The following is a 16,734-nucleotide window of genomic DNA, read 5'->3' on the forward strand; positions in this document are numbered from 1 at the left end:
TTTTTTTTATAGGTCAGCTAGCCCCCATATTGCCAAAATTGATTGGCAACACTAAATTGGCCCTAGTGTGTGGATGTGAGTGTGAATGTTGTCTGTCTATCTGTGTTGGCCCTGCGATGAGGTGGCGACTTGTCCAGGGTGTACCCCGCCTTCCGCCCGATTGTAGCTGAGATAGGCTCCAGCGCCCCCCGCGACCCCAAAGGGAATAAGCGGTAGAAAATGGATGGATGGAAGTTAAAACCCCCTAATTTGTTTGTGCTGCAAAAATGTTATTTTTGGGGGTTTTTGCATGTTAACGTGTGATAAAGTGGTATAAACAGTCCCCATTTATGTCATAAACGTGCTGGCTGAACTTTGATTGACTTACAAAATAATCTTTTAATAACTCAAACGAAAACAGCACAAACCATTGCAACTTCACGCAGGTACACATTAGCTCATGTCCGGTTCAAACTATTTACATCGTGATGGAGGACTTGGAACAGCTTGTCTCATAGCATACGTTTGGCTGTTTTTTGAAATTATTTTTTACATAAAATGTGTAGCAAATGCTGTAAAAACAAAGCATGTGTTCCACTACTTCACACAAGTATAAAAAAGAGATGAATGCCTCATTGGAATTAAAACAGCATTTTTAAAATGGCAATCAATTTATTGACAACTCTGCATTGATTATAAATATAATCCAAATGTCCTCTGAGTGACTACTTATATTTCTAAATACAAAGGAACACTGTATTTTAGCACTTACTGTATACAGTAGTGTCTTAAAGAAGTTAAATATGATGGTCATGTTGTGTGCCAATTTGTGAAACATCTAAAGGTGCTCTTATAAGAAGCATAATTTGACCACGCCTCATCGTTTTATAGTTTAAAGATCACACCGGCAACTTTTAATCTATCAGGTAAATGCGTTTTAACGGGAACAACCATGTCTTGCTCTGCATGTGCAGCACACCACTGGGCTTTGGCCTGCAATTGTCTCGCTTTCAGTCAAACTCACCAACCAGGGAGTCTAAATTTAGCTCTCCACTAACAGGGCCAGCTTGTTGAAAAATTGATTGATAGTGGAGTCGGTGCTATAGTAACGCTCACAGTTTTAATGGTGCTAAGGTGTCACCGGATCTCCAGTCAGCCAAATAGTGAATGGTACTGCAATGAGCACCGTGCAACATACGGACCCAGGAACAAACAGCCGTCTCTATGGTTGATTTCATTTTTAGGGATGGTAACAGAGCAGAAAAGGTAAGGCCATCTTTAATGTCTGATAATTATCGTCATGGTCAAGTCACCATAGTAGAAACAATACATTCTGACTTCGGTTTCTATTGTATGTTTATTCATCTCCAGGGGTGGTTAGCCCATACATAGTCAGTGGTGGCTAGTAGGGCTGAAGGTAGGAGAGTTCTTCTTACTGAGAGTGAAAGCACGCTCCATTGGCACTTGGGGCTTTTAGCGTACCTGTAATTCTCAGGGACAGCTCTTCTTCCCCCCTAATTTGGGGTCGTTGTTTTTATGCTTCAAAATGGTAACCAAATAAAAAACACAAACAGCGTCGAACGCATCAGTCGACAGAAGTCCTTATACACTCCTTTTTACACTGTTTTTGTTGAACAAGCAAAGGTCTGGTAATGTTTTAACAACACCACAATAAGAAGTTACATGTTATTTGAGAAGAGACATAGGGCAGCAAAAAGGTAGTGCTGCAGCGAAGTGGAGGTTATGGAATATGCAGCAATAACGCAGCTAAAATAAGACACATTAACTGGTTGAGCTAATGTTAGCTTGTTTGTTTAATGCTAAACTGCACAAGTAAAAGGCCTCTTGAAGCGTAGCTGCTGAGGTTGGATGCAACAAAACAACTATTTTAAATGTAATATTCTGACTATACTTTCAAGTGGTAGACCCTAAAATATTTATCTGCCCTTTCTGTGAAGACAGGCAGATCCTCCACCCAAGTTAAAGGGGAATTGCACTTTTTTAAATTTTATTTTGCCAATTATTCACAATTGTTATGTGAGTAAACGCTTATAATTACAATATTGCTATGTAAATGGAGTATTGTTGGTACTTTTTTGGAAGCATTTTTGAGGGATCCATCGTTTTCCGCTTATCCGAAGTTGGGTGCGGGGGAAGCAGCCTAAGCAGAGAAGCCCAGACTTCCCTCTCCCCAGCTACTTTGCCCAGGCGTTCCCAGGATAGCTGGGAGACAGTCTCTCCACCGTGTCCTGGGTCTTCCCTGTGGTCTTCTACCAGTCGGACGCGCCCTAACACCTCCCCAGGAAGACGTTCGGGGGGCATCCTGACCTGATGCCTGAACCACCTCATCTGGCTCCTTTTGATGTGAAAGGCCAGCGGCTTTACTTTGAACTCCTCCCAAATGACAGAGCTTCTTACCCTATCTCTAAGGGAGAGCCCCGCCACCTGACAGACAAAACTAATTTTGTCTGCTTTGCCTACCGGCTCAGCTCTTTCTTCAACACGACGGATTGATACAGGGCCCACATCACTGCAGATAGCGCAACGATCTGCCTGTCACTCTTCCCTCACTCGTGAACAAGACCCTGAGGTAATTGAACTCGTCAACTTGGGGCAGGATATTCTCCCAAACCCGGAGATGGCACTTCACCCTTTTTCCGGGTGAGAACCATGGACTCTGACTTGTGTTGATTTTCATCCCAGTCGTTTCACACTCCGCTGCGAACCGATCCAGTGAGAGCTGAAGATCTTGGCCAGATGAAGCCAGTAACAAAGGGCAGCATTGGCGGAGTCCAACCCTCACTGAAAACGCGTCCGACATACTGCCGGCAATTCGGACCAAGTTCTGACACTGATCATACAGGGAGCGGACCGCCCCAATTAGGTGGTCTGATACCCCATACTCTCTGAGCACTCTTCACAGGATTTCCCGAGGAAGACGGTCGAATGCCTTCTCCAAGTCCACAAAACACATGTAGACTGGTTGGGAAAATACCCATGCTTCCTCAAGAATCCTGCCAAGAGTGTAGAGTTGGTCCACAGTTTCACGACCATGACGAAAACCACACTAATCCTCCTGAATCCGATGTTCGACTATCCAGCGTAGCCTCCTCTCCAGTACACCTGATTAGAGCTTATCGGGAGGGCTGAGGGGTGTGATTCCTCTATAGTTAAAACACACCCTGCGGTTCCCCTTTTTAAATACAGGAACCACCCCTCTATGCCAATCCAGAGGCACCGCCCCCGATGTCCACGCTATGCTGCAGAGTTTTGTCAACCAAGACAGCCCCACAGCATCCAAAGCCTCAATGAACTCCTGGTGGATCTCATCTACTCTGCCCTGCCACCGAGGGGCTTCTTAACTACCTCGGCAACCTCAGCCCCAGAAACAGGAAAGTCCACCACAGAGTCCCCAGGCACTGCTTCTCCATTAGAAGATGTGTAGGTGGGGTTGAGGAGGTCTTGGAAGTATTCCTTCCACGATCCACAACATCCCCAGTCGACGTCAGCAGCAAACGGTCCCCACTATACAAGGTGTTGACAGTGCACTGCTTTCCCCTCCTGAGGCGGCGAATGGTGGTCCAGAATCGCTTCTAAGCTGTCAGGAAGTCGTTCTCTATGGCTACTCCGAACTCCTTCCATGTCCGACTTTTTGCCTCTGCAACCGCCAAAGCCGCACACCGCTTAGCCGCTGGTACCTCTCCGCTGCCTCCGGAGTACCATGAGCCAAAGTGACCCGATAGGACTCTTGACGGCATCCCTTACTGCTGGTGGACACCAGTGGTTCTGGGATTACCGCCACAGCAGGCACCGACCACCTTGTGGCCACAGCTCCGATCGGCTGCCTCAACCATTGAGGCACAGAACATGGTCCACTCGGATTCAATTGTTCAGCACCGCCCTCGTAACATATTTGTGTCATGTTTCAGGGGGCTATAGAGGCAAACTTATTTACTCCCATTAGCATCATTGCTAGTTGTCAATAATCCCCCCCCCCCCCCCCCCAAAAAAAAAAAAGTGCAGTTCCCCTGTAAGGCCCAGCTGACCGATAGAGAAGAGCTTAAATATGGAGCTTGTTGTATAGCCTCATCCCTCTTGGGTCTTGAATGAAGGCCCCACTCTGTGCACTAATCTTTCAACAGAACAATGGTAAAAACTGAGTTAGCAGTCTGAAATGGATCCTCCAAAAATGTTATAGGTTATGTCATGTTTAGGATACAACAAACCCTGGCGTCTATCACATTGAGGAAGCAGACCTGAACTCCGACAGGAAGACCTACGGGTTTATAAGGACCGGTCGAAACCATCAGACTTTGGGATTGCGAAAAGGGGATCTCTTTCTACGTGGAGCTTACGACCTGACTGACTCCACCCAAGAGGTTCTGCGGCACAAGATGTCCTCCTCCTTTAAAGCATGTCCACGCCTTCACATTGTCACGCTGGGTATCATAGACAAGGTGGGCTTCATATCAACGGTCTGATCTCATGTACTGAAGTGGGTTTAGAAGAAAACGTGTAATTTTATCGTGTAAATCAATCTTACATTTCATGGCACTGAAATCCTAGCCCTTACCTACGTTGAAATGATAGCATGTTGTGCAGAAATATAGCGTTTTTATTGAATTAAGTGTGTTTTGAGGCACAAACTCAGCACAAACAAATGATTCAAGTGTGGGGAGATTTTTACATAGTTGTAACTGTTTATGAATAGTAACCTGTTAGTTACTTGTTAATAACATAACATCCATAAAATGTTAATAACTTAAAAAACTATAATATACCTAAGATTTTGCAGCACAAACGAATGAGACTATTTTGCCGGGGCTGGCTGACCTTTGATTTGTGCAGTAGCACAAGCATGGGATACAGTGGACAACGTTTTATCTGTAAAATACATCCATGCAGAGTTTCTTTTAATTCACATTTATCTGGGAACAGCATTTCATGATTTATATCCATAAATTAACATTCTGATTAAGAATGAATAAAAACATAGAATAAGCTCAATTGTAATTGGAGAAAGTGCTTGTTGATTTTGCTAAAATAAGAGTTAGCATGCAGCATTATTTGGAGTATGTAAAGGATAGGCTCTATCTCACCCGCGGCCCTCAATAGGATACTAGGCAGCAAATGTATGTGGATTAATGATACTACATAACAAAAAACAAGGCACATATAGACACAAAGACATTCACACCTAAGTACGATTGAGAGTCTCCAATTAACCAAAGCTGCAGATTTTTGGAATGTGGGAGGAGTACCCGAAGAAAACAAGCAAGCATAAGCAAACTCCGCAAATAGAAGTTCCAAAGGAGATTTGAACCCAGATGTCCAGACTAAGAAGTAATGCGCAAACCACTAGGCCACATACTCCAAATTTGTAGAGACAACAGCAGGTGGTGCATGATAACATTTGTTACATACACTTAAAGGCCTTTGTTCCCCATGCCAGCAAATTAACACTTCACCTTGTGATTACAACGTGGCAAAGAAACCAGTGGAAAAAATGCCCTGCAAGTAAGCACATAACAACAATGCAAACAATGTTAAAAATGTTGTTTAAAACATTTCTTGCTGTCTTCTTTCCTTGCAGGCATGTGATGTTTCGGTCAAACGTTCAAAGGATCATCTTTCCACCGGTAAGTATCTGATCACCTAGACTTGTTATTAGGACTAATCAGTCTTTCCATTGCCCTCAACAAGGCTTCATTACGAAACCTTTTCATTGGCTTTTGGTTACAAGTTGGGCCCTACTGTAATGTGTATCTGATATATGTTGTGCATGAGCAGATTATGACAACCACAGAAGCCAAAGAGAAATGATCTCCCAGCCTGTCTGATTGCAAGATTTCCCCCATTTGAAGGTGCAAGGGAGTCGGCTTAGGCTCATATTGCAGAGTGTTGCAGACTTAGTCGTGTCTCCATGCTGGTAGCTGATAGATATTTGAGACCTGTTGGTAGCTGTCGAGTGTTGACACAGAAGGAAAGGCGCTAAGAAATCCTGAGGGTGTTATTTCTGTGCAGTTGGGAGCATTTTTCTGTCAAAGGTTAAGCTCATGCACAAATCCTCTGGACAAACTTACTGGACAGTCTGATCATAAAATGCTTTCATAGGCAGTTCACAATAATAGTTCCAGAATGGCAGTGTGCCATCGTTGGTCTGTCCACCAGCTCCCATTAAATACACATGCATTAGCACCTTTGGTAGCCAGCCTTCCAGCCCGGATCAAGTAAATGGACAAGTGGGATCAAATGGCATTTCATGGTAGCTGCCATTCCTCTGATGAGCCCGACAGAGGGAAAGGCACTTCTGTCTGAATCCTACTGTGGATATAGGGCAGGCTGTGGGTGAGAGGAAGTCAAGAAAACCAACAACCACTTGGGCGACAGAGGCAAGGAAAAACTCCCTCACAGGAAGAAACCTGGAACAGCACATAGATTCAAAGGGGAACTGCCCTTTTTGGGGGGAATTTTGCCTATTGTTCACAGTCATTATGAAATACATGACAACGAATTGATTTTTTTTTAATGCATTCTTAATATTAAATAAACTTAAATAAAAGTCCGCTGACAGGGGAGCCAATGGAAGCTCCTCTATTTTGCTCATAAAATACGATAGATAACCATCCAAAAAGCATCAACAATACTCAATTTACATTTAGTAACTTGAATATTAACCAAGTATTAGTGATATTGTTGTTATAAGCGCTAACACAGACAAACTATTGATAGCGGCTACGTAATCACTTCCATTTGTCCCTATGTTTACATCATCGAGTGGTCTGCTGCTTCCTCGCTTCCTGGAAGTGTATTGTAGATCATAAATCATGCCTCTCACCTGGACAGAAGAAATCTGAGTAGGGTGTCCTTGGGCAAGTTACTTTACCCACCTGCTCCCAGTGCCACCCACACTGGTTTAAATGTAACTTAGATAATGGGTCTCACGATGTAAAGCGCTTTGAGTAACTAGAGAAAAGCGCTATATAAATGTAATTCACTTCACTTCACTTCACTTATTCCGACAAGTTGGTACACTTTGACAGACATTTAGGCCTCGGAAATGGCTGGAAAGACACAAAAAGACACTTGGAAAATTATGGTCATTTTTCATCTAAACGGGACTATATGAACATCCCAGCAGTCTGCATCCTAATGACAGCAGACCTTATACAGTAAGTGATGTTTTATTATGTTTGTTTGCTCTCATGAAGTCTGCAATGAGATCAGTGATGAAGAAAAAAAAGCAAACGTGGTGCCTTTTTTATATATATTAATGCGCCGCGCATGCTTAAGATGATCAAAATACGTAAATATTAAATGTTATTACAAATGTGCCTGTTACTACATTACATACTGTATATACTTACATCATGTATATAAAACCTTAATGGAGGTGTTTGGACATTTTTGTAAGGGCCTTGTAGGCAGAATTGAACGTCTCTCATAGGATCCATTGTAAGCCAACTTTTGATCGCATTTATTTAATATTTAGAATGAAAAATAATAATAATAATAACATCCATAGTCATGTATTTCATAATGATTGGGAACGATAGGCAAAATAAAAAAAAATGGATGGCTGGATGTGTACAACATGTCCAAAAAGGAGTAGGAAGAAGTAAAGTGTGAATCTTTGGGCACCTCACTAGTGGATTACGATTCAATTCTTTAGCTGCTGACACTTGTTATTTTCGTTCTCTACTTCTATTCAAGCCAGCTTATCTGTTAGCTCTTACTAAACCGTCCGTGTTACTTTATTTACGAGACTTCAATATTGATATTTGGACGTTTGTCCTTCAATTTAGGAACGTCCACGTTTGAATTGCAATTCATCCCCACTCAACAGCAGATTGAACTTTGTTGTGTGTTAATAACAACAATATGTGTGATCTTCAGAAGGAGGGTCCTGCTCCTTACATCTACAATCCTCAGAGCAGGCCCGGAAAAGGCATCACTTCCCCTTTCAAATCAAAGTTGCCACGGCTGCACATCGTGCGTTCAGTAAGTAAATACTTGTCTTTGTCTTTGTACATCTGTACACGATTGCAGTATCAAGTCATCTATTTTTATGTTGACATTAGACAAGATCCTCCAGACACCCAGCGTCTTCTGCAGTGGACATTTGTTTTAGGACCAGCATCCTCTGGAGTAGACAGTTGTTTTTGGACCAGCGTCCTCTTCAGCGGACATCTGTTTTTGGACCAGCGTTCCTTGCAGTGGACACATGTTTTTGGTCCAGAATTTCACGCAGTGGAAATTAGTTTTTGGTCCAGCCTCCTCTGCAGTGGAAATAAAAAATATATGAATTTTAACATTTAAATGAACATTTAAATACAATAATTTGTAACTCAGGGACGGCGTGGCGCAGTGGAAGAATGGCCGTGCGCGACCCGAGGGTCCCTGGTTCAATCCCCACCTAGTACCAACCTCGTCATGTCCGTTGTGTCCTGAGCAAGACACTTCACCCTTGCTCCTGATGGGTGCTGGTTAGCGCCTTGCATGGCAGCTCCCTCCATCAGTGTGTGAATGTGTGTGTGAATGGGTAAATGTGGAAGTAGTGTCAAAGCGCTTTGAGTACCTTGAAGGTAGAAAAGCGCTATACAAGTACAACCCATTTATCATTTATTTATTATAACTCTGACAAAAATAAATGGACCAAAAACAAATGTCCACTGCAGAGGAAGTTGGACCGTTTGTATTTTTGCGAATGTTAATTTTCTCAACTGCAGAAGAAACTAGTTTACTAGAGTAAGGTCTTTATGACTATAGGTCAGGTTGGAAGATAAACACAAGAGTGTAAGATAAGTCCACTCATTTTCTCAAGTGGACGACTCACCTTGCAATGATTGAGATCTACAAACCCCGTTTCCATATGAGTTGGGAAAGTGTGTTATATGTAAATATAAACGGAATACTTATTTTATTATTTGCAAATCATTTTCAACCCATATTCAGTTGAGTATGCTACAAAGACAACATATTTTATGTTCAAACTGAAAGGTTTTTCTTAAACTGTTCAACAATTTGCTCACACATTTGTTGACTAAGTGGTGACCTTCGCCCCATCCTTGTTTGTGAATGACTGAGCATTTAATGGAATCTACTTTTATACCCAATCCTGGCACCCACCTGTTCCCAATTTGCCTGTTCACCTGTGGGATGTTCTAAATAAGTGTTTGATGAGCATTCCTCAACTTTATCAGTATTCATTGCCACCTTTCCCAACTTTTATGTCACGTGTTGCTGGCATCAAATTCTAAAGTTAATGATTATTTGCAAAAAAAAAAAGTTTATCAGTTTGAACATCAAATATGTTGTCGTTGTAGTGCATTCAACTGAATATGGGTTGAAAAGGATTTGCAAATCATTATATTCTGTTTATATTTACATCTAACACAATTTCCCAACTCATATGGAAACAGGGTTTGTATTTGCCGAGACACAGTTTGAGAGAATACAGTATTGGAAAAACAAAAGTGGCATATTAGCATGTGTGTGATGTTGTCGTTACATAACCCAGACAACGCCAGGGCCAGGGGCCTACAAACCCTGCTGGAAGTCAGGTGACCACCTGAGCGCACAGACCACTGAGGATCCTTCCTTCAGTCTCCTCTTCCGTAACATTCCCTAGTGGGACAACTTGGATTCCACGCAAGCGACGCTCTCTTTATCCAATAAAAGTCAGCTGGATATAGCAAACCTGTGGTCGTTTAATGCTTGGACTCGTGCCTTTCCTGGTGTGCCAGCAGCATAATAGGCTACATTTGTTGCGCTGGATTATCTGTGTTGATGGCAGCCAGGGAAGCAGAATGATCTTATCTGCAACAAAGGGTACTTTATTCCACTTAACTACATGTTCCCGGTGTTGCTCTCACCCTTCATCGCTCCTCTCTTCCTCACTGTCGCTGGCAGTCGGGCAGCAATGTCTTCCTACTATCTCTGCCCCGTGATGCACTCAGGAGGAGGAATGCTGCTCAGCCATGCATCACATGCACATAGCTTAGCGTGGCATGCTGCTCCCTCAGATAAGGCATTCATATTATGGGCCAAGGCAGCGTGTCACACAATAAAAGAGCTATTCTTATCGCTACCTTTCTTTCAACATGGCCAATAATGTCGGGACAATTTGACTGAGAATTTAGCAATGATTGGAAGAAATGGCAGATAGATAAAAGACTATGTTCTTTTTTGTACGTCTTCTACTAAAACATGCACTGCATACAACATTTACCATTCATTCAGCAGTCATCCATCTATTCTGCCTCATGTACACCCTACTTTTTATATGATTCGGTTTTCAGTGAAAATTTTCGAATAATTTTTGCCAGTTTTTGATTTCAGTGAGCAATAATTATCATATATGTGAAACCCAGGCTGACCAGGTACTAGAAATAGTGCCTTGTAGTATATGATTTTGCCAATGAAGTACAGACCTCAAAAGAGTAGGTTTAATGAATAGTACCTCCACGATTTTGTAGGATGTTTTTGGCCTAAAACGCCTGAACTCACAGCCGCTTTTTCCAAAAGTAGTGGCAAAAGTCGCAATGTTTTGAGGCAGGTTTTTTTCAATAACATTGAATCAACTTGTGATTTTGTGAGTTTTCTATCAATGTTTAAAGTGTTCCTTGTAGTGTTGCCAATATTTTGGTACCGGTACTAAAATAATTTAGATACTTTTCTAAATAAAAGCGACCACGGGTGTGGACCGGTACTTTTCACAGGCGGTATAGTACCGAATATGATTAATTAGTATCGCGGTAGTATACTAATACCAGTATACCGTACAACCCTAGTTCCTTGTAACTTTCAACCTGGTTATCACACGGATTTCAACAAACAATTTGAAAATAAATTCTTTATTGCTGTTTTAGTCATTTTGTAACACATAGACATAAACTTAGACACTAGATGACAGTAAAAGCACATACTCAGAGCTCATTGTCAAATTACTGTTTCAATTCATTCTAACAAATAATTGTTTTAATTTTGGTAACACAACCAAAGGTTTCCTTATTGTCCACTGTCTGCTCTGTTGTCCACAATTTGCAGACATTCTCCATGTTTATTTTATGCTTGAAAAAAATAGTTTGTCCATCTAAAACCTTCATTTATGTTCCAACACATTTACCTCTGGATGTTAAGAGTATTTGTGAACTGTTGAGGGCAATCTATAGCAGTTATTTTTGTTGGTAAATACGAGAAGATGAGAGATTATTATTGCACTCAACATCTCTCGCATGCAAATGCTGCCTCTTTGCTCGGTCGGCATTGCAAATGAATATATATTCTTATTTGCCTTAGGCTGGATAAATAAAGTTTAAATAAATATATAGATACTAGTACTGTCAAAAATTTAGAATATTTAATCACGATTATCGCAGTTATAGTTAACTCAAAATTAATAAATGAATCAAAGACAAATATCATTTGTCATCATTAATAAAAAAAAAAACTGATAAAAGTGGCTCTAGATTCCCTGTCTTCCGTCTTTTTTTCTGCCGAACTTTTATTCCATGTTACTTAAAGGCCTACTGAAATGCGATTTTCTTATTTAAACAGGGATAGCAGGTCCATTCTATGTGTCATACTTGATCATTTCGCGATATTGCCATCTTTTTGCTGAAAGGATTTAGTAGAGAACATCGACGATAAAGTTTGCAACTTTTGGTCGCTGATAAAAAAGCCTTGCCTGTACCGGAAGTAGCAGACGAGTAGCGTGACGTCACAGGTTGTGGAGCTCCTCACATCTGCACATTGTTTACAATCATGGCCACCAGCAGCGAGAGCGATTCGGACCGAGAAAGCGACGATTTCCCCATTCATTTGAGCGAGGATGAAAGATTCGTGGATGAGGAAAGTGAGAGTGAAGGACTAGAGGGCAGTGGGAGCGATTCAGATAGGGAAGATGCTGTGAGAGGCGGGTGGGACCTGATATTCAGCTGGGAATGACTAAAACAGTAAATAAACACAAGACATATATATACTCTATTAGCCACAACACAACCAGGCTTATATTTAATATGCCACAATTAATCCCGCATAACAAACACCTCCCCCCTCCCGTCCATATAACCCGCCAATACAACTCACACCTGCACAACACACTCAATCCCACAGCCCAAAGTACCGTTCACCTCCCCAAAGTTCATACAGCACATATATTTCCCCAAAGTCCCCAAAAAGACGTACGTGACATGCACATAGCGGCACGCACGTACGGACAAGCGATCAAATGTTTGGAAGCCGCAGCTGCATGCGTACTCACGGTACCGCGTCTGCGCATCCAACTCAAAGTCCTCCTGGTAAGAGTCTCTTTTGTCCCAGTTCTCCACAGGCCAATGGTAAAGCTTGACTGTCATCATTCGGGAATGTAAACAATGAAATACCGGCTGTGTTATCCGGCACAACAGTCAGGGGGTGCACAACACCTGCCGCAATACACCGCTTCCCACCTACAGCTTTCTTCTTTGCTGTCTCCATTGTTCATTGAACAAATTGCAAAAGATTCACCAACACAGATGTCCAGAATACTGTGGAATTTTGCGATGAAAACAGACGACTTAATAGCTGGCCACCATGCTGTCCCAAAATGTCCTCTACAATCTGTGACGTAACGCGCAGGCGTCATCATACCGAGACGTTTTCAGCAGGATATTCCGCGCGAAATTTAAAATTGCACTTTAGTAAGCTAACCCGGCCGTATTGGCATGTGTTGCAATGTTAAGATTTCATCATTGATATATAAACTATCAGACTGCGTGGTCGGTATTAGTGGGTTTCAGTAGGCCTTTAAGCAGTTATTGTAACAATCTATATTTTTATGTTATCAATGCACTCAACTGTAATATAAACACAGACGTGTTTATATTACTCTAAAATTGTTCTTTGAGTACAATAGGAAATACATGTTTATGTATCGTAAAATGTTATGTTTATGTGAAATTGTTTTGTAGTCTTCTTCATTTTGAAAAGTATCGAAATATATTTTGGTACTGGTCAGAAAATCTTGGTATCTGGACACCCTTAGGTAGTTACACATTCTTGTATCTAATTGGTCTACACAAGAAACAAAGATAAATTATGATGAGACAGTCCGGTAACGTTTGAGCGCTACTCAGAGACAAATTGGATTGGAGAAAATGATGCAAACTGGCCAGAATAGGGACTTGCGGGCATTGCGCATAATTTGTGTGGATTGGTTGAATTAGCATGAATCACGAAGACAAAACACTAGGATGAAGTATGCTCATTTTGTAGGGCACTTCTGAATGATACATTAGGACTTAGCCCGATAAGAGATGGTAGCACATGTGATATCACTGAAGTGTTTTATTTGTGATGACTGTCAGCCAAGCAGAGCGCCACGTGATCACATCCACGTTTAGTTTGGTTTGGAACCACTTAGCTTTACACTTGCAGACACTTAAGAGAAGGACTTACTTTGTTGTACCGCCTCCAGAGGAACAAGCACGTGTATCAAGTGGAGAGAGCAAGACGTGCTGTATATGAAAGTGTGTTTGCTAACCATCATCTTCATCTTTGGAGACCTTCCTCTCTTCTTACCTCAGTCATCTCGACAGTCCACCACTGATCTCTGACTTATGTCTCATAGTGACGACTTAACACCCTGCGTCTCCCGCAGGAGCAGTGGACCAGCTGCTTTGTCGCTGTCAATCCAGCTCCTCTTCATACTTTACAGCTTACACGTGCTGGTGCACAATACTATGAAATATGATATACTGTATGAGAGTACACCAACTAAATTATTTTGGGGGCCACATTTCCAGGAAGATAAGGACAGGGGCCAGACTTTTCCCTGCACTATCAGTCTTATTTTGTAGATTGTAGACCAACGTCCTCTCCAGTAGACATTTGATTTTGGTCTATTCATTTTTTTCGAGTTACAAGAGTGCTCTGCTGTTTTTAGAACATTCCGCAAAAAAGCTAGTCAAAGATCATTTCTATGACAGCACTCAAACAGCCTTCTTTCATCTCCGTAATATCCATTTTGTCCACTAGCGACGCTGAGATCATTATTCATGCATTTGTTACGTCTCGTCTCGATTACTGTAACGTATTATTTTCGGGTCTCCCTATGTCTAGCATTAAAAGATTACAGTTGGTACAAAATGCGGCTGCCAGACTTTTGACAAGAACAAGAAAGTTTGATCATATTACGCCTATACTGGCTCACCTGCACTGGCTTCCTGTGCACTTAAGAGGGGACTTTAAGGTTTTACTACTTACGTATAAAATACTACACGGTCTAGCTCCATCCCATCTTGCTGATTGTATTGTATCATATGTCCCGGTCAGAAATCTGCATTTAAAGAACTCCCGCTTATTAGTGATTTCCAGAGCCTAAAAAAAGTCTGCGGGCTATAGAGCGTTTTCTATTCGGGCTCCAGTACTCTGGAATGCTCTACCGGTAACAGTTAGAGATGCTACCTAAGTAGAAGCATTTAAGTCCCATCTTAAAACACATTTATATACACTAGCCTTTAAATAGACCCCCCTTTTAGACCAGTTGATCTGCCGTCTCTTTTCTGCTCTGCCCCCCTCTCCTTTGTGGAGGGGGAAACACACAGGTCCGGTGGCCATGGATGAAGTGCTGGCTGTCCAAAGTCGGGACCCGGGATGGACCGCTCGTCTGTGCATCGGTTGTGGGACATCTCTGCGCTGCTGACCTGTCTCTGCTCGGGATGGTCTCCTGCTGGCCCCACTATGGACTGGACTCTCACTATTATGTTGGATCCACTACGGACTGGACTCTCACAATAATATGCTAGATCCACTCGACATCCATTGCACCGGTCGCCCAGGCGGGTCCCCACATCTGCGGTCCACTCCAAGGTTTCTCATTGTCCCATTGGGTTGAGTTTTTCCTTGCCCTGATGTGGGATCTGAGCCGATGATGTCGTTGTGGCTTTGAGACACTCGTGATTTAGGGCTATATAAGTAAACAATGATTGATTCATTCGTTTTTTCATTCATTTTTATTTTTCTCCTTCATTGATGTGCATCTTTGATCGATAGACAATTATACCACAAATATTCAATTATATATTTACACACCAATGCCTGAGAAGGAGCAGGATGTTACTTAATGGATATCATATAAATCAACAATTACATCCAAATATAACGAAAACAAACAAAAAACACACATAAAAAAACACAACAAGTGCAAAACTTCATGAAGTACAAACCGAACAAAAACAAAAACAAAATAATATACACCTCACGGGATGATACAAAACAAATACAAAACCAGGCAAAAATATGTAAAATAATAAATATAAAGCAAAATGTAAACAATTATGGCTGTCCATATGATCTTATTGTTCTGTCTTTATATATTTTTTTCATTTGGAATATATTTTTACAATCTTTTATCTCATTGTAAAGAGAATTCCATAGTTTAACCCCCACCACTGATATGCACATTTGTTTTAAAGTTGTCCTTGAATACTGATGTTGGAAATGACCTTTTCTTCTATGCTCTTTATCTCAGAAGTGATGACAAACATTTTTTGTAAATTTGCTGGTAATGTTTTACTATTGGCCTTAAACATGACACATGATGTCTGTAACTTTACTAGCTCCTGTAGTTTCAATAAACCCGAATTAATAAATAATATGTTAGTGTGTTCTAAGTAATCTACTTTATGAATAATCCTTATAGCTCTTTTCTGTAGTTGATACAATGCCTTTATGTTACTCTTATATGTGTTCCCCCACAATGGCAATATAAGTGCACAATACAATATACGCATTGCCTTATAATCTAACACATATTTTACCTTATTTAATATAAAAATACATTGATTGATCAAGTGTTTTTAAGAATCTGCTGCAAAAATGAGAGTTATAACAAGTTTTCTGAAATTGTGTGCCACTAGTTGAATAATGCACTAATGATGAAAAGGAGAGGACCTAAAATGGAACCTTGTGGAACTTAAGAAGTAGCAACACTGTAGTTTCCTAATGAAGCCTTAGCTTGACGCTCCTCTACTTTCTCCTGCTGCTGCTTGCTGCGGTTACAACAACAAAATCAAACTCCAGACCAGGGGTGTCAAACTAATTTTAGATCGGGGACCACATGGAGAAAAATCTACTCCCAAGTGGGCTGGACTGGTAAAATCACGGCACGATAACTTAAAAATAAAGACAACTTCAGATTGTTTTCTTTGTCTAAAAATAGAACAAGCACATTCTGAAATTGTACAAATCATAATGTTGTTGTTTTTTTGTTGTTGTTGCAATTATCTGTTGTGGTTAATAGTATATATACTTTATTTGTCGTTATTTATATTTTCTGAATAAACCATGTGATAATGTTCATCAGTCAACTTATTGGTGTTAATTTTCAATTTCTGATCATGGAAATGTATAAGAAACCAAAAACAATGAAAGTGTCAACTGTACGTGGCTTGTATATATGCATTTTCATGAAAAGAATAAAAAGAAATGATGATGATGAATTTATCAAGATAAAAAAATTATGTCAAAATCAAATTACAGTATGTTATTTATGTAGTTTGATCATTTTCTTCGACTGATGTACTAACATCATGTGGTTTATTTTGTACATATGTAGCATCATCTACAAAGATATAAAGAATTGCTATTGCGACATCCAGTGGACACATTTAGAACAGCTGTTTCTTTCAGTCAAAAATGTCAGATTAATTTTTATACTTAGCAAACTCATCCCGCGGGCCGGATCAAACCTGTTCGCGGGCCTAATGTGTC

General features: G+C 41.0%; 1 protein-coding gene across 1 annotated transcript; it reads left to right on the plus strand.

Annotated features, from left to right (window-relative positions):
• Positions 1-1,131: 1,131 nt before the first annotated feature.
• stpg4 (sperm-tail PG-rich repeat containing 4) lies at positions 1,132-9,610 on the plus strand. The gene is made up of 6 exons (XM_061979850.1): positions 1,132-1,245; positions 4,194-4,436; positions 5,432-5,496; positions 5,573-5,618; positions 7,876-7,980; positions 9,500-9,610. Exons 1-6 carry the CDS (start codon positions 1,204-1,206, stop codon positions 9,608-9,610), a joined length of 612 nt encoding a protein of 203 aa, XP_061835834.1. The 5' UTR covers positions 1,132-1,203.
• The last annotated feature ends 7,124 nt before the right edge of the window (positions 9,611-16,734 follow it).

This window comes from Nerophis lumbriciformis, linkage group LG02 (assembly GCF_033978685.3).
Source record: "Nerophis lumbriciformis linkage group LG02, RoL_Nlum_v2.1, whole genome shotgun sequence".
Classification (NCBI taxonomy): Eukaryota; Metazoa; Chordata; class Actinopteri; order Syngnathiformes; family Syngnathidae; genus Nerophis; species Nerophis lumbriciformis.

Bases quoted from the DNA above. Each gene is read 5' to 3' on its own strand.
- stpg4 (XM_061979850.1), top strand. From the start codon at position 1,204: ATGGTTGATTTCATTTTTAGGGATGGTAACAGAGCAGAAAAG. The intron at 4,437-5,431 runs GTGGGCTTCATA...TCCCCATGCCAG, and splicing joins CGCTGGGTATCATAGACAAG to CAAATTAACACTTCACCTTG. The intron at 5,619-7,875 runs GTAAGTATCTGA...TGTGATCTTCAG, and splicing joins AAAGGATCATCTTTCCACCG to AAGGAGGGTCCTGCTCCTTA.